At 40.8% G+C, this 26649-nt stretch overlaps 1 protein-coding gene, 1 long non-coding RNA gene and 1 pseudogene across 3 annotated transcripts in view; 2 read left to right on the top strand and 1 right to left on the bottom strand.

Moving 5' to 3' along the window:
* The first annotated feature begins 1352 nt into the window (after positions 1 to 1352).
* On the top strand, positions 1353 to 9904 carry LOC110504168 (bile salt export pump-like; annotated as a pseudogene).
* Positions 9905 to 13951: 4047 nt separating this feature from the next.
* On the bottom strand, positions 13952 to 18069 carry LOC110520084 (glucose-6-phosphatase 2). 2 transcript variants are annotated; one of them, XM_090229741.1, is made up of 6 exons: positions 17964 to 18069; positions 15992 to 16065; positions 15335 to 15444; positions 15034 to 15145; positions 14804 to 14925; positions 13952 to 14705 (listed from the first exon to the last, which is right to left on the bottom strand). In XM_090229741.1, the coding sequence occupies exons 2-6, from the start codon at positions 16039 to 16041 to the stop codon at positions 14194 to 14196; spliced, it is 906 nt and encodes a 301-aa protein (XP_090085867.1). In that variant the 5' UTR covers positions 16042 to 16065; positions 17964 to 18069; the 3' UTR covers positions 13952 to 14193. The 2 variants fall into 2 exon arrangements, with proteins under 2 accessions (XP_090085867.1, XP_036830270.2); XM_036974375.2 differs by lacking the exon at positions 17964 to 18069 and having other exon boundaries at positions 15992 to 17127.
* The window catches only part of LOC118958775 (uncharacterized), a 38136-nt gene continuing 28889 nt past the window's right edge, over positions 17403 to 26649 (top strand). The window contains exons 1-3 of the long non-coding RNA XR_005047559.2: positions 17403 to 17496; positions 17651 to 17887; positions 18038 to 18144. This is a non-coding gene — a long non-coding RNA (uncharacterized LOC118958775). The remainder of the gene's footprint in view (positions 17497 to 17650; positions 17888 to 18037; positions 18145 to 26649) is intronic.

Genomic DNA, 26649 nt, shown 5'->3' with positions numbered 1-26649 from the left:
ACTGATGGCTGACCTTCAGGTCATACTCATTTTACAACGTTCTGCTGATGACATTCGGGTGATCCACGCCTATCACCAGAACAGAAGTTCTTTAAACAACCCAACTGTTTATTTACATAGGAATAATGTTGATAGAATTGACTTTTACAGCATTCATATTTACCACCACATTGAACATTCATCCCATATTATTTAAGAGGCCATTTTAATTCAGTATTCAAGTTTATTCAAATGTATTTATAAAATGTACAGTATATAATACACACCTGAATCTTTCTTAGAGAACAAATAGTCAGACAGGTATTTTTCCATTCATGTACTGTAATTTATGTTTATCTTTTAAAAAATGGTTCAGAATTTGTCAGGGTAGCTCCTTTTTTTATTCAATAAAATAACTTTCAATTATCAAATGTTATGTCCATATTATAGAGCACTAACGACTTATTCAATGCCTCTTATGGTATCAAGTCCTTCATAGTGCAAAAGTCCTAATTCCCAGCGTGTCATGGACAGTCCGTGGTCATGACAAACAGATGACACAATATTGAATTCCAAAGATTTTAAGATTGTTTTGTTATATATTTTATCCCACAAAAAGTGTTATCATGGAAGTCACATTTGGATGGCAGCACAGACTGTTCCCTACAGTACACAGTACAATACAGACAGTGAATGTATTCTGTGGATTCCCAGCACGTCAAAGAAGTCTGTGCGCTAAAATGACCATTCTTTCCCATTAGGCCCAGTGAGGAGGTGCCTGTCAGGATGAAGGCTACATAAATGATGGATTCTATTTACCTGAAAAAGTTAACTTCTCTACAGGAGAACACTGACAAAGAATATTGACAAACAAAACCAGACCGAAGAAGAAGGTAAGTGGCCCATTTCTTCCTGTTATGCCACAAATGCCATAATATAAACATGATTATGCCCCAGCAAGAGTTGAAATTATGTTGTTGATCTCTTCCTAAAAAGTTTAAATTGAACTTTGACCTCTCTTTTTGAACAGAGAATGGAAAAGGTTAAGGGTCTGTTTTTGATTGGAATTGAAACAATAGTATGGTTCTTCTTAGCATGATATCTATCATACTGGTATACACTTTTATCATCATGAAAGTATCATATAAACGTATATCATCACCATGCAAGAGCTTTTCTTATTTGATTGTATTGATTGCAGAGATGTAAAGAAAAGCTCTTGGGTGTTGGATTCTTTCAACTGTTTTATCCTTACATTTTTATTCATTATTATTATTTACTTTTTATGCTATTATTGCACAATATTATATCTCCCTTTATTTTCTTAATTATTATTAATTAATTTAATTATTTATAAATTATTAATTTGCAACATGGAAGGATACAACATCACCTGGATTAATGGTTCAATATATGAAATAGCAGAGAGCGCAACGGTCTTCTGTGGGTGAGTTGACACTTTACAATTATATTTTACTCCTGCGTAGAGGTTGGAAAGTTATATTCTATTTTGATCTGTTCATATTACTGTTTATAAAAATATATACAGCATACATAAGCATCTATTATTTTTACAGGGTGGATATTGAAGCACAGATGACCATGTTTGCATATTACTACGCTTGTATTGGATTAGAATATTTCATTGTTAGTTATTTCCAAGTAAGTGGGTTCCACTTCATTCTCAAAGTGCTTTTGTTCCACTGAGTTTTGCAACCTTGATAGGTGATTTAATCTACAACTGTTCTTTTTAAACATGTATTCAACCCTGCTCTGTGTAGATTGTCCTCTGCGTATCTGCTTCTACAAGACAGATCCAGAGAATCAAGAAAACTTACTTTAGGAAGATCATGAGAATGTATATTGGTTGGTTTGACTGCAATTCAGTTGGAGAATTAAACACTAGGATGTCAGAGTAAGACCTAAACCCATGGGTTATTTTCTACAGAGATGTGTGGACAATTGAGGGCATTCCTGAAAGATGTTTCTAGAAAAACCTCTCAAATATAGGGTTTGACCCATTTTAGCCGGTTCACTATTTTGGACATGTTCTTTCACCTCCTTGACATCAACAAGATCAGCGATGCTATAGCTGACCAGGTGTCTATCTTCATCAAGAGGATCTCCACTTTCATCTTCAGCTTCATGGTGGGGTTCATCAGAGTTTGGAAGTTGACCCTGGTGGTCATCACAGTAGGCCCACTTATAGGACTTGCTGCTGGGCTAATGGCCATGGTGTGATGGGTTGAATACAATGTATTAAATTCCTAAATTCAGTGATGGTCATTCTGTTTTCGGATGTAACAGCCTCTGAGTCTGTGTGTGCGGTAGTCTCACACCACCTCTGTATTCTCTGTGACGCTGTGATGTGTGAAATGTACTATGGATAAACCAGTCTGGTTTGAATGTGGGAACGTTGTGAAGTGTTCTCCACTCATTGACTTCTCAGGCTGTTGCCAGACTGACATTTCGGGAGCTCCAGGCCTATGACAAGGCAGGGGCAGTAGCTGATGAGGTACCGTCATCCATCAGAACAGTGGCAGCCTTTGGAGGAGAGGGTAACTTGAAATACTGACAGGATCTTAATTCGATCACCAAGTTGTTGCAGGAAATGCAAATGTGTAGTGTATTACATTTTTTTTAAAGCTCATACATTTTGTAATTTACACTTTAAAATGTCAGACTTGATTTGCCCTAACAAAAAATGAATCAACCCCTACAAAAAGGTCAGTTAATTATAATCCTGCTGTGAGAAACTTGTCAAATTAACCGTCCCTTCCCTGACTTCAATGTCTTGGCGCTTGAAATTAGTTATAAAAATGCATTTCACATTTGAACAGGTATGACAAAAACCTTATTGAGGCTCCGAAATGGGGTGTGAAAAAAGGGGACGATCATTGGAGTGTTTCAAGGATACCTGCGGTGTGTCATCTTCCTCTGCTATGCTTTGGCATTCTGGTATGGTTCTAAACTGGTGATAAATGCTGCTGTAAGAGTACTCTTATCCACTTATGGTAACTCAGATTACCGTATAATAAATATGTATCCAATATTTTATACTATGATTGGTGACAATGTAAGGATATGTTGGCTTGTATTTTGGTCTCCAGTTGTTCTTTGTGGTTCCCATGGCAGCTATGAACCTGAGTCAGGCCTCTCCCTGACTGGAAGCCTTCGCCTCAGGTCCAGCTGCAACCAAGACAATCTTTGATACCATTGACTGGGTAAGGCCAGACTTCTAGAAAAAAACATTAACTAAGAACAACTACATTTCAGTTAAGAAGTATTTTATCAATCTTAACTTTCAGGAGCCAGAAATCTATTGTTTCTCAGAGGAGGGTCACAAACTACAAGGTGAAGGCTGATATTGAATTAGACTACATCACATTTAACTTCCCCTTTCGACCAGAAGTAAAGGTAACCCTTTTTGCTCAGCTCTTTATTTTGTTCACCAAAATTATTTCCCAAAATATACTGCGTCTCAATGTAAAACGACCTGTTTATTTGAGCATGCTGATTAGAGCAGGAGAAACCACAGCTTTTGTTGGGCCAAGTGGTTCAGTTTCTCATTCATGGGTGACTTTGGATGGCCGTGACATCTGCAGCCTGAACATCCAGTGCCTTCGCTCTCTGATTGGCATAACTATTGCTGAGAACATCCGCTATGGGTGACCATGGACGACATTATCCAGGCCACCAAGGAGGCTAACATCTATAACTTCATCATGGACCTACCACCGGTACCACACCTTTAGCAAAGAATTACTGTGCATTTCTCTGATACCGTCTCATACAAGAAACACATTGAAATGTCAAAATTAGGAAATGTTTGTCTGTGGTTATATAGAGGTTTGATACACTGGTGGGTGAGGGTGGTGGTCAGATGAGTGGAGGACAGAAGAAGGATTCATATCGCCCACGCTCTGATCCACAACCCCAGGATCCTGCAGCTGGACATGACTACCTTGGCTCAACGAGAGTGAGGCTGTTACACAGGAGGCACTTGACAAGGTGGGTGACTCCCAGCACAAAATCTATCAATCATTATATCACCACAAAGTCAAAGCCTGTGATCTCACATCCAACTGTCAACTGAAATCATCCCTGATGCTATAGCTGGCAGTATCATCATTAAATCAGACAAATTCCTTAACACAATGGAAAATTAGATTGAACCTCAAAGGTCAAAGGTACTGAGGTCATTCTATAAGCAGCCTTGTGTTATCAGTTTTGTATTAATGTACTTTATTCAATATCTGAGAGAAATTAGTGTCCCTCCTATATTCCTACAGCATTCTAAGGATGAAGCAATGGAACCAGCGCCAGTGGCTCGAATCCTGAAGTATAACACGTCAAAGTGGCCCTACATGCTATTGGGATCTATCGGAGCTACCATCAACGGCTCCGCCAATCCAATCTATTCTATTTTATTCAGACAGATGTTTGGGGTGAGAGGCTATAGATTATGTACGTTTCAAGCCTAGGTTTATAATCTAGTTTCATATTACCTGGGCTGGTAGTGATACTTGTAGTTGTTGCTATTCCATGAAATTCCTTTAATTCCATCCATATTGTTATTTGGATTCACAGACGTTCTCTACATGTGACTTGGATGGAGAGAGAGCGCAGATCAATAGAATATGTATCCTGTTCTGCGCTGTGGCAAGTTTCTTCTCTGTCATTACAGGTAGTTACAGTATGTTTTACCGCACATCAGTATAATTATGCAGTTACAGTCCATAGTATGGTGCTAACATTCTGACGGCAGGCCCTAGTGATGTGTGTGAACACTGTTGTTGTTCTGTTGAAGGGCAATGCCTTTGGGAAGTCTGGGGAGCTGCTGACCTGCAGGTTAAGGAAAGGTGGGCTTCCAGGCCATGTTGAAACAGGTGGTGGGCTGGTTTGATGACCCCAGCAACAGCCCTGGAGATCTCATGACCAGGCTGGCCACGCCTCCATGGTCCAGAGGGTGAGTGTCAGTTACACATACTGTGGACCGTGACATTTGAATCCATTGGAATTGATGATTACCAATGATGAGATGATCCAAATGGTCATTTTCAAAATATTTCCTTGTGCCTCATACTGTATGTATTTCTGTCTATTAAATGAGCTATGAGAATGAATAGTATTTCCTCTCTAGGCAACTGGATCACAGATTGGGATGATTGTGAACTCCTTGAACAACATCGGAGCGTCTTTCATCATTGCGTTCTACTTCAGCTGAAAGTTAAGCTTGGTGGTGATGTGCTTATTACCACTGATTGGCTTGTCTGAGTTCTTTCAAGCCAAAATGAGGATAAGAAGGCAGTGGAAGCAGCATGACAGGTGGTTGAACACTCCATTATGGGTTTATTAATTTAATAAAGGTCCTTAAATGGGTTATTAAAATACTTCTGTAACATTAAGCGAGGCACTAGTTCTGTCGTAAGGCTGGCCATGGAGAGCCTATATTTGAATCAATATGAACAGCAGCTGGAGGCTCCCCATAAATCTGCCAAGAAGGACAATATCTATGGCATCTGTTTTGCCTTTGTTCAGTGTGTTATCTTTATTGTGTATGCTGCCTCATTTAGATATGGAGGCTATCTGGTTAGCTGTGAAGGATTACATCACCTGGTGGCAATGACGGACTGGCCATCTGGTGCCCTGGGAGTTTTCCCGGTGGGCCGCTTGACAATTGGGGCCGATGCAACGCAAAATATAAATAACCCCAGCCCCCTCTTAAATAAAAATAACCAAGTGCTGTGTGTCTGACTGGCCCAGGCGAGTGGGCTGCCGGCCCACTGCCACCGCGGTTGGGTATTACATCTGTCAGCCTCTCTCTCCCAGCCAATTACTTTTGGTCTAGTCCATTCTAATTTTACCTGGGCCCCGCCCCTTTCCCATCTCTGTTAAGTGGTGACACTTGGATAAATCGTGGAGTGGCGCAAGATGGACAAACAAAAAGAGAAACAGCGTAAAGGTGGTGCTGAAAAGCCGAAAGAGAAGAGGTTGAAGTCCCTTGAGGCTGATGCAGCCAAATGTTTTAAAATAACAAATTATTCATTTGGCGCCATTACCAGTCCATCATCTCAGCCGAGTGAGCATGAAGGCACTGGCAGCACAGAGAGCAGCCCATTGAGCCCAGCGATACCAGTTCAAATGTTAGTCAAGGCTTTTCAGCTGAAGCGGTAAAACAGAAGACAATAGGGATAAGATAAGCGATGTTTGGGTTTGCTAGCTGGCTATTTAGTTATATCGGGTGCTTTTGTTCAAGCAAGCGCTCGTTAATGTCACTTTCGTGAACCGACCAATCACAGCCTGGATGGGGCGGGACATTAAAAAAGCTTGACGTGCAACAGCAAACTTTGGAAATGTTGAACTCATTGTTATGCATGAATAGTTATGATTATTGACCAGTTAGTACTTAGCGTTAACAAATTAGAGACTAACCACCAATGTCGACCATTTTCCTTTAAAGTATTTAATGACGGAACAAAACCTACAAAAATTATAAATGTTAGTTGTGTATTTCACTGCTGTATTGTCCAATTGGAATTAATATTATACTAGTGGTAGAAAGTGTACTATTATATGTATATACTAACATTATATAATTAATATACTAATAGTATACCATTACATTACATTAACATTATACTTTTTATTTCATGTTATATTATTATACTAATTTATACTAATTATTCATCCAGGTTGAGGATAGTGCATCTGCAGTGGACAGATGTAGATTGAGCCAAGATGCCACTGCCACCCCAATTTTTTATTATTTTAAGAGGCCGAAGTCAGGGGACCTAGATATGTTTTTTAGTTTCCACCCCCAACAAAAGATGGAAAAGTCTGTGGTGCAGAAGGTATTCTTTTGTAAAGATGGGACCAACAGGAAGTGGCCGTCAGACAGTGAAGTGAACTATGCTTTATTCTACTTCATTTGTATGGCATTTGCAAAGCCCACAGAGAACAGCCCTTTCATGAATGGAATGGCAGACTGGAAGCATATCCATCAGAGAGTGGAAGAGCATGAGAAGAGCATTATGCATAGAGGTTATGCTGAGGCCTACTTTCTAAGGTCCTCCAAAGGTAACATTGAGAGCCTGTTCATCGGCAGTCAGATGTATGCTCACGGAGCACAAGTGCGCAGAAGAAGGCAAGTGCTAGAGCGCATTATAGATGTTGTTAAAGTCAAAGGCAAGAGGGGTCTGCGCCACAGAGGCATGCAGTCTGAAGCAACTTATACACTAGATGACAGCAGCATTGACCATGGCAAATATTTAGAGATTATAATTCTGCTGGGAATGTATGACCTGTCTATGAAAGAGCATCTCAGTGCCTGCAAAGAGAAAAGCAAAAAACTGCATGAGTCTGGGTCAAGAGGGGGCAGAGGCTCTCTAATCACTCTATCATCAAAGACTAACATCGATACCGTCATTACCACAATCCAACACACAATGCAGGCCACCATAGCAAGTTAAATCCAGGAAGCTGGTATGTTTTCAGTCCAGATTGACACTGCAAAGGACATTACAACACAAGGTCAATGCTCTGTCATAGTCAGATATGTGACAAACGTCATCCATGAGAGGCTTGTGGCTGTGGTGAAATTAACAACATAGCTGTGTTCTTCCGTGAATCCTACCAGAGGATGAACATTTGGGAGAAGAAGTGCAAGGACCCAAGACACAGACGTCTTGCTCCAATTGGAGAGACATGCTGGTGGGCTAAAGACAGTGCCTGAAAGAACGTCTTTGGAGCTTTTGGAAATCCAGATGAGGGTGTGTTGATGTCCTTCTCACTCTTTCAACCATACAAGATCAGAAAAACATCAACACTACTGCATGGGTCAAGGCACAAGGATACATTGAGGTGTTGCTGAAGTATGAAACAATACCTCCCGCTCAGATATTCCTCAGAATATTTCAGGTCACCTCACCAGTCTCAAAATATCTTCAAACAAGTGGAATGGACATTCTGTCTGCGCATCATATGGTTGTGTCTACAGAGGAGCAGCTGAAAGGAATGGCAAGAGATTTTGAAAAAGTCAAAGCAGCTGCAGACACATTTGTTCAGTGGGCCAACAGGAAGTTGCAGGAACGGGATGGGGAAACAGAGCTGGAGTTAGAGATCACTCTGCCAACAAAAAGGGCTTGAAAGAAGAAAACCATGCCTGGAGAGATGGCACAAGATGAGACTTTTTCTGGGGCAGAGAGTGCATTGGATTGGTGTCCATCATCAAATTCTGTATACAGTTATAGATAGCATCCATTGTCGATTTCTGAGTAATGGCACTTTGTATGCCAACCTGGCTCTTCTGCACCCTAAACACTTTAGTCAGCTAACATACAGTGCCACTGGCCTTCCACAGACAGTCCTTCCACAGACAGCCCTTCAAGAACTAAGCAAATGTTTGATCAAATTTGACAGCAGATGGTGGCCAATTTACAGAGTGAGCTCGTGAGTCTGGCAGAACAGTGGACTAGGTTAAAACAATTGGGATTTGAAGAATACACAACCAGGACTATGGAGGATCATGGACCTGAAGGAAATGAAGACGAGGTGGAGATGGTGAACAAGAGCTGTTCATCTTGCAAGTAATGTCCATGTGTTGCTACAATATTCTTAGTCCGTACAACCTATTGACCGATGCATACCACATCCTGGGGGGCTTTGGGTCTGAGTCAATCAGACTAATGCCAATGTTGTGTGATTCCCCAGAGTGATCTCTGCCATTGTGATCAGTGGGAAGGCACTGGGAAAAGCTTTCTCATTAAGCCACAGATTATGCCAAAACCAGATTACAGCTGCCCAGTTGTTCAAACTGTTGATGAGAGAAACGTGTCTAAATTTTTCCATTACAAATTCAATTTATTCAATCAGACATTTTCAGGAAAATTTGGTGTGTAATAAAATAAATTTGGTGTGCATTTAAAAAAAGGGGGGTTAAAATTCATGAACTGCAAGTTCACCTATCCAACCCGGACTGACATCCAGGTGTTACATGGACTACTGGTGTCTTTGAAGCCGGGCCAGAACCTGACCTTTGTGGGCAGCAGTGGCTATAGGAAGAGCACTAGTGTACAGCTGTGGGAGAGGTTCTATGATCTAGATGAGGGCAGAGTGGATGAGATGCCACACCAGCCACAACCTATTTACATTACCTTTATCTTAGTTCTGCCATGTAGATGGAATCAGAGGGACACACAGTGCCTGTGATAGTTTATTTGTATTTACAATAAACACATCCTTGCTCCCATTTCATTTTAGTTGATTGATGGCTGTCCATCACACACTGTCAACGTGCCCTTCTTGAAGGCTCAGATTAGCATTGTCTCCCAAGAACCAGTGCTGTTTGACTGTGGTATTGCTGAAAATATCCAGCATGATGATAACACAAGGAACGTGAGCATGGTGGAGATTGTTGAAGCTGCCAAGAAAGCTCATCTCCAATACTTTGTGATGACTCTACCAGATGTGAGTAGTGTAACTGAAATTGTACTATCTTTTGTAATACTTCTATGTCATAATATCCCACTTCACTTTGTACTGTGGCGAATGTCAAAGATGAATATTTTATTGTGGTGGGAACATGTTATTATCTTCTGATACTGTTTGCTCTCATTGTATTGTAAGTACTGTACTGGACATTCCTGCGTTTGACTATCGCCAATAGTTAGGAAACCCAAGATTCTGGTACTGGATGAGGCCACCTCTGCATTGGACACAGAGAGTGAAAAGGTTCCCAGATAGCATAGCCGTCATGTCCCAAGGCGCTGTCATAGAAAGAGGGACTCATGAGAAACTCATGGCTGAGAGAGCTATCTACTTTAGAAATCTTTATACTCTCTTTGGATAATTCATTCCAATCATTTAAAAGTTAACAGCAGGTATTTTGCATAAACTAGTCACAGCAGGGGCTCCAATCAGCTAAACCAAATTTTTCTAGAGATGGGATGCATTACGAGGAGATGGAGTTTGTCACTAACCAAAGTACATCTATGTGATATTTTTATGATACATGTGGAATAACTATAGACTAAACATCAAAGTCCATGGCGGGAAGTATTCAGACCGCTTAATTTCTTACAAATTCTGTTACATTACAGCCTTATTCTAAAATGGAATACATTTTTTTTAAATCCTCATCAATCCACACACAATAGCCCATAATGACAAAGCAAAAACAGGTTTTTAGAATTTGTGCAAATGTATTAAAAATACAAAACAGATAACTTATTTACATTCAGACCGTTTGCTAAGAGACTTAAGATTTTGCTCAGGTGCATCCTGTTTCCATTGATCATCCTTGAGCTGTTTCTACAACTTGATTGAAGTCCACCTGTGATAAATGTAATTGTTTGGACAATATTTGGAAAGGCACACATCTGTCTATATAGGGTCCCACAGTTGACAATGCATGTCAGAGCAAAATCCAAGCCATGAGGTCGAAGGAATTATCCGTAGCGCTCCGAGACAGGATTGTGTCGAGGCACAGATCTGGGGAAGGGCACCAAAAAAATGTCTGCAGCATTGAAGGTCCCCCAAGAACACAGTGGCCTCAATCATTCTTAAATGGAAGAAGTTTGGAACCACCAAGACTCTTCTTAGACCTGGCCGCCCGGCCAAACTGAGCAATAGAGGGAGAAGGACCTTGGTCAGGGAGGTGACCATGAACCCGATGGTTACTCTGACAGAGCTCCAGAGGTACTCTGTGGAGATGGGAGAACCTTCCAAAAGGACAACCATCTCTGCAGCACTCCACCAATCAGGCCTTTACGGTAGACTGGCCAGACGGAAGCCACTCCTCAGTAGAAGGCACCTAAAGGACTCTCAGACCATGAGAAATAAGATTCACTGCTCTGTTGAAACCAAGATTGAACTCTTTGGCCTAAATTCCAAGAGTCACGTCTGGAGGAAACCAGGCCCCGCCCATCGCCTGGCCAATACCATACCATTGTTTTTCAGCGGCATGGACTGGGAGACTAGTCATGATCGAGGGAAAGGTGAACAGAGAGATCCTTGATAAAAACCTGCTCCAGAGCGCTCAGGACCTCAGACTGGGGTGAAGGTTCACCTTCCAACATGACAACGATGCTAAGCACACAGCCAAGACAACTCAGGAGTGGCTTCGGGACAAGTCTCTGAATGTCCTTGAGTGGACCAGCCAGAACCCGGACTTGAACTTGATTGAACATCTCAGTGCTTGAGAGGATCTGCAGAGAAGAATGAGAGAAACTCCCCAAATACAGGTGTTCCAAGCTTGTAGCGTCGTACCCAAGAAGAATCGAGGCTGTAATTGCTGCCAAAGGTGCTTCATCAAATTACTAAGTAAAGGGTTTTGAAAACTTATGTAAATGTGATATTTCTGAAATTTGCAAAAATGTCTGAAAACTTGTTTTTGCTTTGTCATTGTGGGGTATTGCGTGTAGATTTAGGATAAAACATTTTTTAATGAATTTCAGAATAAGGCTGTAACGTAACAAAATGTGGAAAAAATGAAGGGGTCTGAATACTTTACGAATGCACTGTACATTGGGAAATGTAATGTGTTGTCCTTGAGAAACAGTGATGGTGTGTTGATGGCGTGTGCTGCGACCATAAACGACAGGTAACATTGGTTTGTTGTATCTGTCTTAAATTGTCCTTGATGAAAAGAACACCTCAAACCGTATATATTTGATGGATATGTAACTGAATAAATGAATGATGGACTCTAGATATGAAGGAAACTTCTCTTTGGTCTCAATTCTGTATCAAATACTGTATGTCATAGGTGACCTCTGAATGAAGCTGTAGTTTACCATTGAACTGTGGTGTTGAAATGCCCAACACAATTGTGTGCTAGTAAATGCTAACACCTTTCACAAACCACCAAGTAATTGTACATCATTTTGTGCATTAAGTAAGCCAAGGATTTTTCACAAACGATGTACTCCATGAACTTAGTTTGCCAAGTGATTAGTGGGTATATTCTGAAAGCACCTGCTGATTTATCAGCATTATGAACCTCCTGCTGAACCTTTCCAGGTTCAGCATTAACACGTAACAACACACAATCACAGATGTCTCCTCAGGCCTGGATAGGCTGAGCAAGCACTAAGCGGACAGTTATATAATTTATCTAACCAAACTTGCAAGGTAACCATGTAGCCTCCTAGCAACAGATAATGGGGGTAAGCTAAGGAGAGTACCCTGTTAGAAAATGTACATCTTCTTGAAGAGTTACATGTAATATAAAATATGATATTTAGCAGATGCTTTTATCCAAAGCGACTTGATGTAATGCTTCATACATCTTACGTATGTGTGGTCCTGGGATTTGAACCCACTACCCTGGTGTTACACACTCTACCAACTGAGCTACAAAGATCCATGTGTATACCAGACAATGTGTTATGCAGTACATTTTGGTATAGGCCTACATCCAAATTGGCTTGTACAGAGTGACATTTAGATACATTTAAGTTATTACATTATAGTAACAGCTGTGATAAGGATGGGTATTTACTACAGTAGCAAAAAGCAGGGCTGTTAATAATCATTTATTTTTGCTACATTATCATTAGTAGTAAGGTTTATGCCAGAATAATATGGTTATGATGATGAGGTAAATTGTTATTGTCATGAATTCTATATTTTGGTGAAATGGCTCATGTTTCACAAAAAACAAACACTGATAGAACAATTCAAAACTTCTCAAGGAATTATCTGTTATATTTAAAGTTCCAATGCAGCTGTTTTTAATCTCAACATCAAAACATTTCTGGGAGTGGTCTGAGTGGGGAGAACTGATTTGGAACTCTCTTATTAGTCTTAACTAATTTAATGCTTGGTGATGTCACCAGTCTGACCAAAACTCCATCCCACCTAGCGCTGAGCAATTTAGTGCTTTTTGAGGTCATTTCAGTTCGATAATTTTTTGGACATTAAATGTGCTATTCATTATGTGGGCTGAATGCTGTAACAACACAGATTTTTATTAGATTTTTTATTAAAGTCCCATGATGCTAGTGACTGCCCATAATTGCTTAACCATCATTTATTCACATGACTTTACTTTAATAAAATATTTCAGTTGTTGTGTATATTACATTTGTTTTATTTGATGACTTATTATTTCAGTCATCATCTCATCTCTATTGAGCTGCTGCCTACGCTGTCTGACAAAATCACTATTTTGTAGTTCTTCAAATGAAATAAGACATACTTTTATGACTGCTGAATATCAGCAAGTGTAAAGATACCTCACAGCTGTTCTCTATATCGCCTCAAGGTCTGGTATTCATCTCTCTTCCATAGCAGGCTTAAAAGAAACACAGACAGGACAAGGAGCTGTGCAATGGATTTGGGTCATTGTAGTTAATTACCACATTTAACTCCCTACTACATCACACAGTTCAGCCTGGCTCTGATTTATCTGTAGAGAAACTGTGATGTGCGTGTTGAGCTCACAAAAGAAAAAAAAATGAAATGGAATTCAAATAATTGAACTGACATCAGTCAATTTGTTGTTTTAAAAAAAAGAAAAATAACTGACATTTTGGTTAATCAACCAGCACTAAACACCAAAACAGGCTGAAATTTCAGGCCATCTTTTCAAACTAAAATGGCATCATCATTTTCACAATTTCACAGTATTACTCCAACCTCATAAAATGGAAATATATATATATATATATAGTAACTCTTTCTCAAGGAAAAACATTAATCTAAATTGGAATCACAGTAGAATGAGAACATTTACAGGCTCCTGAGTGGCGCAGCGGTCTAAGGCACTGCATCTCAGTGCAATAGGTGTCACTACAGTCCCTGGTTCAAATCCAGGCTATATCACATCTGGCTGTGATTGGGATTCCCATAGGGTGGCGCACAATTAGTCCAGCATCATCCGGCCATCATTGTAAATAAGAATTTGTTCTTAACTGACTTGCCTAGTTAAATAAAGGTTAAAAACAGTAAAGGAAATTGATAAAACACATTTTGTTTACAATTTACTTTAATTTTTTTTGTCTTAAAAAAACACCAGCTCACTCGTTTCACACTGTACATGTAACATACAATTTAACATTGCAAAAACTATAATCCACATTTTCCAACAAGGTAAATAGCTTAGCAAAAGATATCTACATTACAACCATAAACAAATTGCCATAGGAGTCAGGCAATCTATGTTCATTATAATGCAATTCGTCATTGTGTCAAGTGACGATGTACAAACATTTAGTCTAATTTCCTCTCCTTGTCTCCTATCAACAAGTGAACACCGTAGGGGATGAGTGCCACCACACTAAGAGGGACTGCAGCACTCTTACAGAATGAGAGTGTGTAGAACAGGATCTCTGTGTGAGTGGGAATTTTGATGAAATCGTACAGCTGCAGAGAGGTCAGATTGGCTGCTACACACATGAGTTTAAACCTAGTCTTGTAGCCGTTCTTCACTTTGCAGCTCTGGATGAACATCTGAGAGTTAATGGCCAGGCCAAGTCCAAACAATGCTCCCAGGTTCCTCACTAAACCAGCAAAAGGTGTAGTGTCCAGGTGGATCCAGTCTGGATTGGCACACCACTTCTTTGCTTTAGGTATCGACCACAATAGGTCAATGTCTATCATTTTAAGGAGCAAGTAAAGGCTGACGGCAAAGGAGAACAGAAATAAGCTAGTGTGAAGGTAGACTTTTAAACTGGCTGTGTGGATCGAGGGAACATGCTCAAATGCTTCAGCAACTAGTATACCTGTTGAGAATTAAAACATATATATACTGTAGTGAAAATGTCTACCAAGTGAAAACACACACCATGTAAACACTAATTGGTCATAATAGAAGTCTTACCAGCTAGAACACCAAGGATAACCTGGTGAGGGAAGTGTGTGGCGATGAAGATCCTGGAGATGCCAACACTAATCTGAATGATCCAAAATGCCATCCACAAAAAAGACCACACAAGCCCAAACCTGAGAAGATTGAAGATAATTTAGGCCCTAATAGAGGCACACATTATACAGGCACATACATTAATTCACAAAGCAACATAGTAACAGCATGCTCATGAATATGCCTACCTCTGGCAACCCTGAGTTGAGCTGTCACAAAGGCGTCTGGTAAAGTTGAGTGCTGATGTGATCATTACATACCAGACACACGAAGAGCCCATGGCATGACCGGATGGACTGCCTATACAAATGAACAGGGTTTATCTATCATACAAGCATGACACACATTCAGATCTTCACAAAGATATATTTCAGTTCACAAAACAATACATCAGACAGTTTTGCCATTTTGCAATCCATTACATGGAATAATCCTTCAATCTCCAGAATGCATGATCATAATGATTGTCAGACAGGAAATTACACTGACCTGGTCCTGTTTCACAGGTAATGTGGAACTGCTCCAGCTGGGGGAGTGAATTATTCTGGTAAAAGAGAGTTTCATGCACCCACCAGTATGGCCGTTGACCAAACAGAATCCTAAAAACAAGAGAGTCAGATTTAAGCAATAATGCACGAGAGGGTGTGGTATGTGGCCAATATACCACGGCTATGGGCTGTTCTTATGTATGACGCAAGGCGGAGTGCCTGGATACAGCCCTTAGCTGTGGTATATTGGCCATATACCACAAACCCCCAAGGTGCCATACTGCTATTATAAACTGGTTACCAATGTAATTAGAGCAGTAAAAATAAATGTTGCGTCATACCCGTGGTATACAGTCTGATATACGGCTGTCAGCCAATCAGCATTCAGGGCTCGAACCACCCAGTTTATAATAACATTTATATAACAATATGTGTTTCAATACAATCAAATTCTGTATACTATGACAAACAAACTATATCTGTCAAAATATTTATGCAATGTCATACTGATCCCCTAGACAGCATGAGCATGAGCATAAGCATCAATACGCATCATGTTACTACACTTTCACTCACTATCTCTCCCTGCCTTTACTAGTTATGGCAACACAAGTGTAAAAATATATTTTTTAAACACAGTGAGCAGATGGTGTCCTACCATTTGAAAATTAGGTTGAACCAGTCTCCGATAACTGCCACCCATATCATCTTGGTGCCGACAATTTGGCTAAGCTGAAACCACAGAGGAAAATAGAGAGAAAAGATGTTACGAGGGTCGCCCACAGAGGACATGAAGTCAAGGAAGTCATGGTAGTCCTTGTAGTTGCTCTGGAGGTGCTGGATCACCAGCACCCCACTGCTGTGGATGAGGTCCATCTGGGGTTCAGTCTGTCTGGCACGACTGGGACAGCTGCTCCCTTGGCCACAACTACAATGCTGCACCGTGGACATCAGTCTCTCCCTTTTTAATAGAGAGAGAGAGAGAGAGAGAGAGAGAGAGCTGTCTTCTTTATATGTAAATGTACCATCATAAATCATTCAAAAGCTAAGTGTATGGGTTGACATTGTTTGATTGTGTTGGTATAATGTGAAATCAGCATTTTAAGGCATGTTGCACAAAGTTGTTTACAGGATGATAGTGTGGACATTAGATTGTCCACAGGTCATTACTTTTATTGGTTAAATATTAGCCATTCTATCCACCTCTGAGGACTGTGTTCGCACGCAAATGCACTGTTCGACCACCGGGGTCATTTACATAATGACATCATTTTCCCATTCAGTGATTCTCTGGTGGGGTGATTGGGCACTGTAACAACAATGGGTTTCTAACTGTGAAGTAAAACATCACGATATGTACTATTATTATTATATTGTTTATTATTACAAGTAATTTGGGATTTTAATCATTACCCTAAGATAAGTGAACATCCCCTACTACAGTGGTTCTCGAACCTCTGCTCTGGGACACCCAGATATTTCACAACTTGATTCACTTATCAAGGGCTTTATTATTAGTTGACTGTTCAGCTGTTCTGTCTGGAATAGTTCAAATACATTGAATGGCTGCGGACCCCAAAGGAGCAGTTTTGCTCTTATTTTTCTCAACTGAGAAAAAGGCTACCAGATGCCCCAGTGAGACCAATGGGATATCTAATGAAAATTAAGAACCGTGAACAGACCCCTTTTCTAGACAACCTCCAGGGACTAAACTGGTACTAAACTATGCTTTCTTAACATTCTGTATCTTCATGCAGATATAAACTCGACTAAAATGTACAAATATATTTATGTATAAAGTTGATTTAGGCTTTGCCTACAGGTACATGTCTTATATCGCCACAGGGTGGCGCAAATTCATGAGCACAGACAAAGAGACTAAAAACTTTGCATTGTGAAAAACGTGTCTCATTCCCTTTTTATTTTCATATCTGGTTTTAGACGAGACATAAGGAATACACATCGCATTTGATAAATACTGTGCATTATAATTTGTATTGCATACATTTATTTCTTAAAGGACTAGCAACTTTAACTTTACATAAAAAAAACTAAATTTCCGGTGTGCAGTCACAGTCCTTGTTTCCGTGAGCTGAAATTTTGAAAACTACTGCGAAAAGCTGGCAGGAGTTCTGGGTCTAGGAACATCCGAAAATTGCTAAGGTAACGTTGGCTAACAAAATTCACCATATTTTTTTTACAATTATAGCTAAAATAATTGTTATATGAATCGCGTCGGCCACGTTTGTTCATGAGTTGAGAGGTGGTTTGTTTTAAGCTAGCTGGGTTTGCTTAACCATGAGTTCATATATTTCAGTGTAAAGCTACAACAATCTGGGATTAGCTGTTTTATCAGAAAAATTGAACCCCCGACACTTGATTTATGGATGTGGCAGCTGGGAAAAATATGGCCTAAACTAGCCCAGTATTGGACCAAAGGAGACTAACGTTACACCGAGGACTTTACATGTTCTGATTTACAAGGGCGAATTGGCTCTGGAAGCCAAAACAAATGACATTACTCCATGTAAACAGGAATCAATTCTCAATTGCGGTACGGTTCTATAAACATATACCACTCCTTTCAAATCACGTCAATTTCACGAATACAAAATACACACTTACTATACCTGTTTTAACAGTTGCAGCCGACAGTATTTATCAGTGACAACACATTTGTGGCTTCTCTTCCATTTACACACAGGTGTTCAGAGACGCAGACCAGGTAGTTCACTCGGTCTTCCATCTGTTTTCCGTTAACAGGAGCTGCGACATGGAAATATGGCGGTGTGGGGACCCTAACCCTATAAGGTTGTGTATCAATGTTATTTATTGTTTAAATCTTTTTTTAGCAAACCTATCATCAATTGAAATTACCTTTATCCTGTCACGTGCACTGTATATAGCATGCGTAAACAGTAGTGAAATGCTTATTGCAAGCTCTTCAACAATGACTAAGTCAGATGAAAATACACACTTGAATAAAGAAATACACAGGAGAAAAGTCACTACATACAGTTCCATACCAGTGCCAATATCAGTGCAGGGATACTGGTGATAGTTGTAACCAGGGTTAAAAGCAACTGAGCAGCAGGATAAATAGTAGCAGCAAATAGTGATTGTGTGTGCATGTGTGTTTGATTGCACCTGCAATACATTTTTGGACTTTTTTATTTTCGAGGTGTGTATATATAAAAATCACACACACACTACCATTCAAAACTTTTGGGTCGCTAAGAAATGTCCTTGTTTTTGAAAGAAAAGCACTTTTTTTTTGTCCATTTAAAATAACATAAAATTGATCAGAAATACAGTGTTGACATTGTTAATGTTGTAAATGACTATTGTAGCTGGAAATGGCAGATTTTTTATGGAATATCTACATAGGCGTACAGAGGCCCATTATCAGCAACCATCACTCCTGTGTTCCAATGGCACGTTTGGTTAGCTAATCCAAGTTTATCATTTTAAAAAGGCTAAATGATCATTATAAAACCCTTTTGCGATTGTTAGCACAGCTGAAAACTGTTGTACTGATTAAAGAAGCAATTAAACTGGCCTTCTTTAGACTGGCCTTCTTTGTTAAATTAAATAACCAGAATAGTAAGAGGAGTGGGAGGCCCCGGTGCACAACTGAGCAAGAGGACAAGTACATTAGTGTCTAGTTTTGAGAAACAGACTCCTCACAAGTCCTCAACTGGCAGCTTCATTAAATTGTACCCGCAAAACACCAGTCTCAACGTCAACAGTGAAGAAGCGACTCTGGGATGTTGGGCTTCTAGGCAGATTTGCAAAGAAAAAGCCATATATGATTTCCAAAGCCATGTGGAAACCATATATCCTGAGGCTGCATTTATTGTAGCTGGGGGTTTACTAAATTCTATCAGCATATCGAATGCACGGCACGAACTGGTAGCATTCTGGACCATTGCGACTCTAACTTCCGCAATGAATACAAAGCCCTCCCCCACCCTCCTTTTGGCAAATCTGACCATGACTCCATTTTGTTGCTCCCAGCCAATAGACAGACACTAAAACAGGAAACGCCCGTGCTCTGGTCTTATCCAATGCTGGTCTGACCAATCAGATTCCACGCTTCAAGATTGCTTCGATCACGTGGACTGGGATATGTTCCGGGTAGCTTCAGACAACAACATTGACGTATCCGCTGACTCGGTGAGCAAGTTTTTATTAGCAAGTGCATCGGTGATGTTGTACCCACTGTGACTATTAAAACATTCCCTCAGCAGAAACTGTGGATTGATGGCTGCATTCGCCAAAACTGAAAACGCGAATCACCACTTTTAATCATGGTAAGGCAACTGGAAACATGACATAATACGAACAGTGTAGCTATTCCTTCCAAGGCAATCAAACAAGCAAAGCGTCAGTATAGAGACAAAGTAGAGTCGCAATTCAACGGCTCAAACACGAGACGTATGTGGCAGGGTCTACAGTCAATCACGGATTACAAAAAGAAAACCAGCCCCATCGGACATTGACGTCTTGCTCCCAGACAAATTGCTCGCTTTGAGGACAATACAGTGCCACTGACACGGCCCGCTACCAAAGCCTGTGGGCTCTCCTTCACCGTCGCCAATGTGAATAAAACATTTATATGTATTAACCATCGCAAGGCTGCTGGCCCAGATGGCATCCCTTGCCGAGTCCTCAGAGCATGCACAGACCGGCTGGCTGGTGTGTTTACGGACATATTCAATCCCTATTCCAGTCTGCTGTGTCCACATGCTTCAAGATGGCCACCATTGTTCTTGTTCCCAAGAAAGCTAAGGTAACTGAACTAAATTACTTCTGTCATCATGAAGTGCTTTGAGAGACTAGTCAAGGACTAGTCCACCCTCTCTGATACCCTAGACCCACTCCAATTTGCTTACCGCCCCAATAGGTCCACAGACATCGCAATCACCTGCACACTGCCCTATCCCATCAAAATGCTGTTAATTGACTACAGCTCAGCATTTAACACCATAGTACCCTCAACTCGACATTAAGCTCGAGACCCTGGGTCTCAACCCCACCCTGTGCAACTGGGTCCTGGACTTTCTGACGAGCCGCCCCCAGGTGGTGAGGGTAGGAAACATCTCCACCCCGCTGATCATCAACACTGGGTCCCCACAAGGGTGCGTTCTCAGCCCTCTCCTGTACTCCCTGTTAACTCATGACTGCGTGGCCATGCACGTGGACTTCAGGAAACAGCAGAGGGAGCACACCTATCCACATCGACGGGACAGCAGTGGAGAAGGTGAAAAGATTTAAGTTCACAGACAAACTGAAATGGTCCACCCACACAAACAGCATTGTGAAGAAGGTGCAACCAGGGCTGTATCATCGCCTGGTACGGCAACCGCTCCGCCCTCAACCGCAAGGCTCTCCAGAGGATGGTGCGGTCTGCACAACTCCTCACCGGGGGCAAACTATCTGCCCTCCAGGACACCTACAGCACCCGATATCACAGGAAGGCCAAAAAGATCATCAAGGACAGCAACCACCCGAGCCACTGCCTGTTCACCCCGCTATCATCCAGAAGGCGAGGTCAGTACAGGTGCATCAAAGCTGGGACCGAGAGACTGAAAAACAGCTTCTATCTCAAGGCCATCAGACTGTTAAAACAGCTGTCACTAACATACAGACTCAAATCTCTGGCCACTTCATTAAATCTATTAATTAAACTGATTAAAGGTATCAGTAGTCACTTTAAATAACGCCACTTTAATAATATCTACATATCCTACATTACTCATCTCATATGTAGATACTGTATTCTATACCATCTACTGCATCTTGCCTATGCCGCACAGCCATCGCTCATCCATATACAGTTGAAGTCGGAAGTTTACATACTTAGGTTGGAGTCATTAAAACTTGTTTTTCAATCACTCCACAAATTTCTTGTTAACAAACTAGCGTTTTGGCAAGTCGGCAGTAGTATCTATCTACTAACTAAATATACTTTCCTGCAACCCGGCTCACCCAATGTGGTACGGATCTGCTATTTTTATTCCTTATAACTGGAACCTCCATCAGGAGCTAGCCAGCTAACTAGCTACTAACTATCAGTCTTTGTTAGCCACGGCTAGCGGTCTTCACCTTTTAGCTCGGACACCAGCAAGCATTAGCTCGGACAATACCTGCCAGTCTGCACAGCGCGACATCAACCCAGAGCATATCGGACTGCTTCTCTCTACCACATCACCAGATTCCTGCCGCAAGCTCTGGACCATTACATCAGATCATCGCAGCCAGCTATCTGCAATCAAGTGACTACTTTTAGCTAACGCCTATGTCCCGAAGCAAGCACCAGTTAGCCTTGAGCTAGGCCCATATACCAGCTAACTTCTTGGGCTACAGTACCTCTTTTGCCAATTGACCTGGACCCTTTATTGTCGACACGGAGCCCCGCCGATCCATCACGACTGGTCTGCCGACGTAATCGTCCGATGTGGTTTCAACAGACTTTTCCATTGCGATGACGCTAAAAACCCATCCGCTAGCCCCGGCCCGCTAGCTCTCTGAACTCCGTTGTCTCTCGCTCACCTAGTGTAGTAGCGACTATCGAACGGTGACCTAAACTGGGATATGCTTAGCACCCCGGCCGTCCTACAATCTAAGCTTGATGCCCTCAACCTCACACAAATTATCAAGGAACCTACCAGGTACAACCCTAAATCCGTAAACACGGGCACCCTCATACAGTGGGGAAAAAAGTATTTAGTAAGTTCTCCCACTTAAAAAGATGAGGCCTGTAATTTATCATAGGTACACTTCAACTATGACAGACAAAATGAGGGGGAAAAAAATCCAGAAAATCACATTTTCTGTCAATTTATAAAGCACATTTGATCCATAAAAACGACAAAATATTTAAAGTTGCCTATAAACTTTGCCAAAATATTTCAAACTACTTTTGTAATACAACTTTAGGTATTTTTAAACGTTAATAATCGATCAAATTGTAGACGGGTCTATGTGTTGTTCAATACAGGAAGACAACAAACCAGCACTACTTTTCACATCTTGCGCAACTCTCAACGGTGTTGCCCAATTCCTAGTTGGCCTACTTCTTCATTGCACAAAGGAATAACCTCAACCAAATTCCAAAGACTGGTGACACCCAGTGGAAGCGGTAGGAACCAGTTCCTAAGAAATATCGTTTGCCAACGAAAACTCACTGAACAGACAGAGACCTCAAAAAAATCTGAACGGTTAGTCCTCTGGGTTTTGCCTGCTACATACATTCTGTTATACTCAGACATGATTCAAACAGTTTTAGCAACTTCAGAGTGTTTTCTATCCAAATCTACGAATAATATGCATATCTTATATTCTTGGCTTGAGTAGCAGGAAGTTGAAATTGGGCACGCTATTTATCAAAAAGTGAAAATTCTGCCTCCTTGCCCCAAGAGGTTAATCGAACAAAAGGACCAATTGTGATGTTTATGGGACATATTGGAGTGCCAACAAAAGAAGCTCGTCAAAGGTAATGCATGTTTTATATTTTATTTCTGCGTTTTGTGTAGTTCCTGCAGGGTTGAAATATGCTACCCTCTTTGTTTACTGGTTGTGCTATCTTTTCGCCGAAAAGCCTTTAAAAAAAATCTGACATGTTGGCTGGATTCACGAGTGTAGCTTTAATTGAGTATCTTATATGTGTGATTTAATGAAAGTTTGATTTTTATATAATTTTAAAATTTGCTGCGCTGCATTTTCCCTGTTTTTTTTGCCCAAGTGGGACGTGACTGTCCCGCCTATCCGTAAGAAGTTTTAAATAAGCATGCTCCATCCAAAAAAATGTAGAACAAAGAACAGATATAGCCCTTGGTTCACTACAGACTTGACTGCCCTGACCAGCACAAAAACATCCTGTGGTGTATGTACTGTATTAGCATCGAATAGCCCCCACGATATGCAACTTTTCAGGGAAGTTAGGAACCAATATACAATCAGTTAGGAAAGCAAAGGCTAGCTTTATGAAACAGAAATTTGCATAGATTTTTTAGATTTTTGTCCTATATACACTTTTTTTTGTTGGTTTCAATAGATGAGTATTCAGGAAAAAACAGGACACGTTTACTTTTTCCTTTAAAGTGATCGTGTCCCCAAACAAAGCCAAGAAAGACAGAATATATCAACAAAGCCAAACGGGGATTTCGGGATTGGAAATTAGAGCAATTTATGGTAAATTGGGAAGAAATCTGTTGGCAATATTGTACCGTTTGAATGTTGACCATGTGTTAAACCACAGAAGTCAAATTATTTGTTTTTCTTTTATTCAAGGTGAGATATTGCATTTTATTTTCCGAGACATCAACCAAAGTGACTGACTGTGCATACATTAAGTCGGAAGTTTACATACACTTATGTTGGAGTCATTAAAACTAGTTTTTCAACCACTCCACAAATTTCTTGTTAGCAAACTATAGTTTTGGCAAGTCGGTTAGGACATCTACTTTGTGCATGACACAAGTCATTTTTCCAACAATTGTTTACAGACTGATTATTTCACTTAATTCACTGTATCACAATTCCAGTGGGTCAGAAGTTTACATACACTAAGTTCACTGCCTTTAAACAGCTTGGAAAATTCCAGAAAATTGTCATGGCTTTAGAACCTTCTGATAGGCTAATTGACATAATTTGAGTCGATTGGAGGTTTACCTGTGGATGTATTTCAAGGCCTACCTTCAAAATCAGTGCCTCTGCTTGACATCATGGGAAAATCAAAAGAAATTGTAAAAAAATTGTAGACCTCCAAGTCTGGTTCATCCTTGGGATCAATTTCCAAACGCCTGAAGGTACCACCTTCATCTGTACAAAAAAATAGTACACTAGTATTAACACCATGGGACCACGCAGCCATCATACCGATCAGGAAGGAGACACGTTCTGTCTCCTAGAGATGAACGTACTTTGGTGCGAAAAGTGCAAATCAATCCCAGAACAACAGCAAAAGGACCTTGTGAAGATGCTGGAGGAAACCGGTACAAAACTATCTATATCCACAGTAAAACGAGTCCTATATCGACATAACCTGAAAGGCTGCTCAGCAAGGAAGAAGCCACTGCTCCAAAACCGCCATAAAAAAGCCAGACTACGGTTTGCCACTGGACATGGGGACAAAGATTGTACTTTTTGGAGAAATGTCCTCTGGTCCTTATGTTTGTAGGAAAAAGGGTGAGGCTTGCAAGCCAAAGAACACCATCCCAACCGTGAAGCACGGGGTGGCAGCATCATGTTATTGTGGTGCTTTGCCGCAGGAGGGACTGGTGCACTTCACAAAATAGATGGCATCACGAGGCAGGAAAATTATGTGGATATATTGAAGCAACATCTCAAGACATCAGTCAAAGTTGATGTTTGGTCTGAAATGGGTCTTCCAAAATGGACAATGACCCCAAGCATACTTCCAAAGTTGTGGGAAAATGGCTTAAGGACAACAAAGTCAAGGTATTGGAGTGGCCATCACAAAGCCCTGAAATCAATCTGATAGAAGATGTGGGCAGAACTGAAAAAGTGTGTGCGAGCAAGGAGGCCTAGAAACCTGACTCAGTTACACCAGCTCTGTCAGGAGGAATGTGCCAAAATTCACCCAGCTTATTCTGGGAAGCTTGTGGAAGGCTACCCTAAATGTTTGACCCAAGTTAAACAATTTAAAGACAATGCTACCAAATACTAATTGAGTGTTTGTAAACTTCTGACCCACTGGGAATGTGATGAAAGAAATAAAAGCTTAAATAAATAATTCTCTACTATTATTCTGACATTTCACATCTTAAAATAAAGTGGTGATCCTAACTGACCTAAGACATTGACTTTTTTACTAGGATTAAACTGAGTTTAAATGTATTTGGCTAAGGTGTATGTAAACTTCAACTGTACATACACCTTCATGCTGAGGATCAACGAAGGAGGATCCTACCAGAGCGAGTACAGTAAATAGAGTACAATAACAAGCGGTTTGGGCAACTTGTAGCTTTATCATGAATGTTATTATGTATGTGTTTCTTGTTATTCAAAGGCAAAATCAGAATGATAAATCTTTGATCATACTTGTGTATGGGTGTTACTTTCCTCTTCATCAGTCTTGGCTGTGGCTCTATCTTGGATGAAAGCATTGAAGACATTTTGCTTTCACTGGGGCCTCTGATCTCACACTCTGAGAGGGTCCTTAGTAAATGATGAAGCTCCTGATTTTGACTGGACGAGCCAATTGAATAATACTCTGCTCACAATCCTTTTGAAAACAGAACATAATCTGGTTAGGATGTATATTAACATACTTGTTGAATTGCATATAGTGTTGTGTCATCAAAGGTTATGCTATGGTGTTTGTGCTGTCTAAATCTGAATGAACATGCACAATATGGAATGAACTGTATAGGTTGTAAATTATATAATCTAGGCTAGAATGAATTTGCTCAATGCTCTGACAAATGCACATTGGTTATGAACCTACACTATGTAATCAAAAGTATGTGGACAACTTTCAAATTAGTTGATTCGGCTATTTCAGCCACACTCGTTGCATGGCCGTGTGCTCGATTTTATACACCTGTCAGCAATCTCCATAAATTAACATTGAAAGTCACTGAGGCCATTCTACTACCAATGTGGCACCCTCATAGGATGCCACCTTTCCAACAAGTCAGCTTGTCAAATTTCTGCCCTCCTAGGGCTGCCCAGGTCAATTGTACCGTATGTGCTGTTATTGTGAAGTAGATATGTCTAGGAGCAACAACGGCTAAGCCGTGAAGTGGTAGGCCACACAAGTTCACAGAACGGGACATCCGATTGCTGAAGCTTGTAGTGCGTAAAAATCTTCTGTCCTCTGTTTCAACACTCACAAGTTCCAAACTGCCACTGGAAGCAACGTCAGCACATGAACTGTTCATCAGGAGCTTCATGAAATGTGTTTACATGGCCGAACAGCTGCACACAAGACAAAGATTACCATGCACATCTAACAGTCCAACGGACAAATCTGGGTTTGGCAGATGCCAGGAGAACGCTACCTACCCAAATACATAATGCCAACTGTAAAGTCTGGTGGAGGAGGAATAAGGGTATAGTGCTGTTTTTCCATGGTTCAGGCTAGGCCCCTTAGTTCCAATGAAGGGAACACTTAACGCTACAGCATACAATGACATTCTAGACAATTCTGTGCTTCCAAATTGTGGCAACAAAGGCCCTTTCCTGTTTCAGCATGACAATGCCCCCGTGCAAAAAGTGAGGTCCATACAGAAATGGTTTGTCGAGATCGGTGTGGAAGAACTTGACTGGCCTGCACAGAACCCTGAC

The sequence above is a fragment of the Oncorhynchus mykiss genome, chromosome 3, assembly GCF_057628025.1.
Source record: "Oncorhynchus mykiss isolate SJ-2025 chromosome 3, ASM5762802v1, whole genome shotgun sequence".
Classification (NCBI taxonomy): Eukaryota; Metazoa; Chordata; class Actinopteri; order Salmoniformes; family Salmonidae; genus Oncorhynchus; species Oncorhynchus mykiss.
Note: the sequence above shows the minus strand (reverse complement) of the source record. Positions and strands in the feature narration are given on the sequence as shown.

Coding starts and splice junctions, on each gene's coding strand:
- LOC110520084 (XM_036974375.2), bottom strand. CDS start 16,371: ATGATTTATGATGGTACATTTACATATAAAGAAGACAGCTCTCTCTCT. Junction 15,445..15,991: donor TTCAACCTAATTTTCAAATG/GTAGGACACCAT, acceptor TCTTGTTTTTAG/GATTCTGTTTGGTCAACGGC. Junction 14,926..15,033: donor TCAACTCAGGGTTGCCAGAG/GTAGGCATATTC, acceptor CAATCTTCTCAG/GTTTGGGCTTGTGTGGTCTT.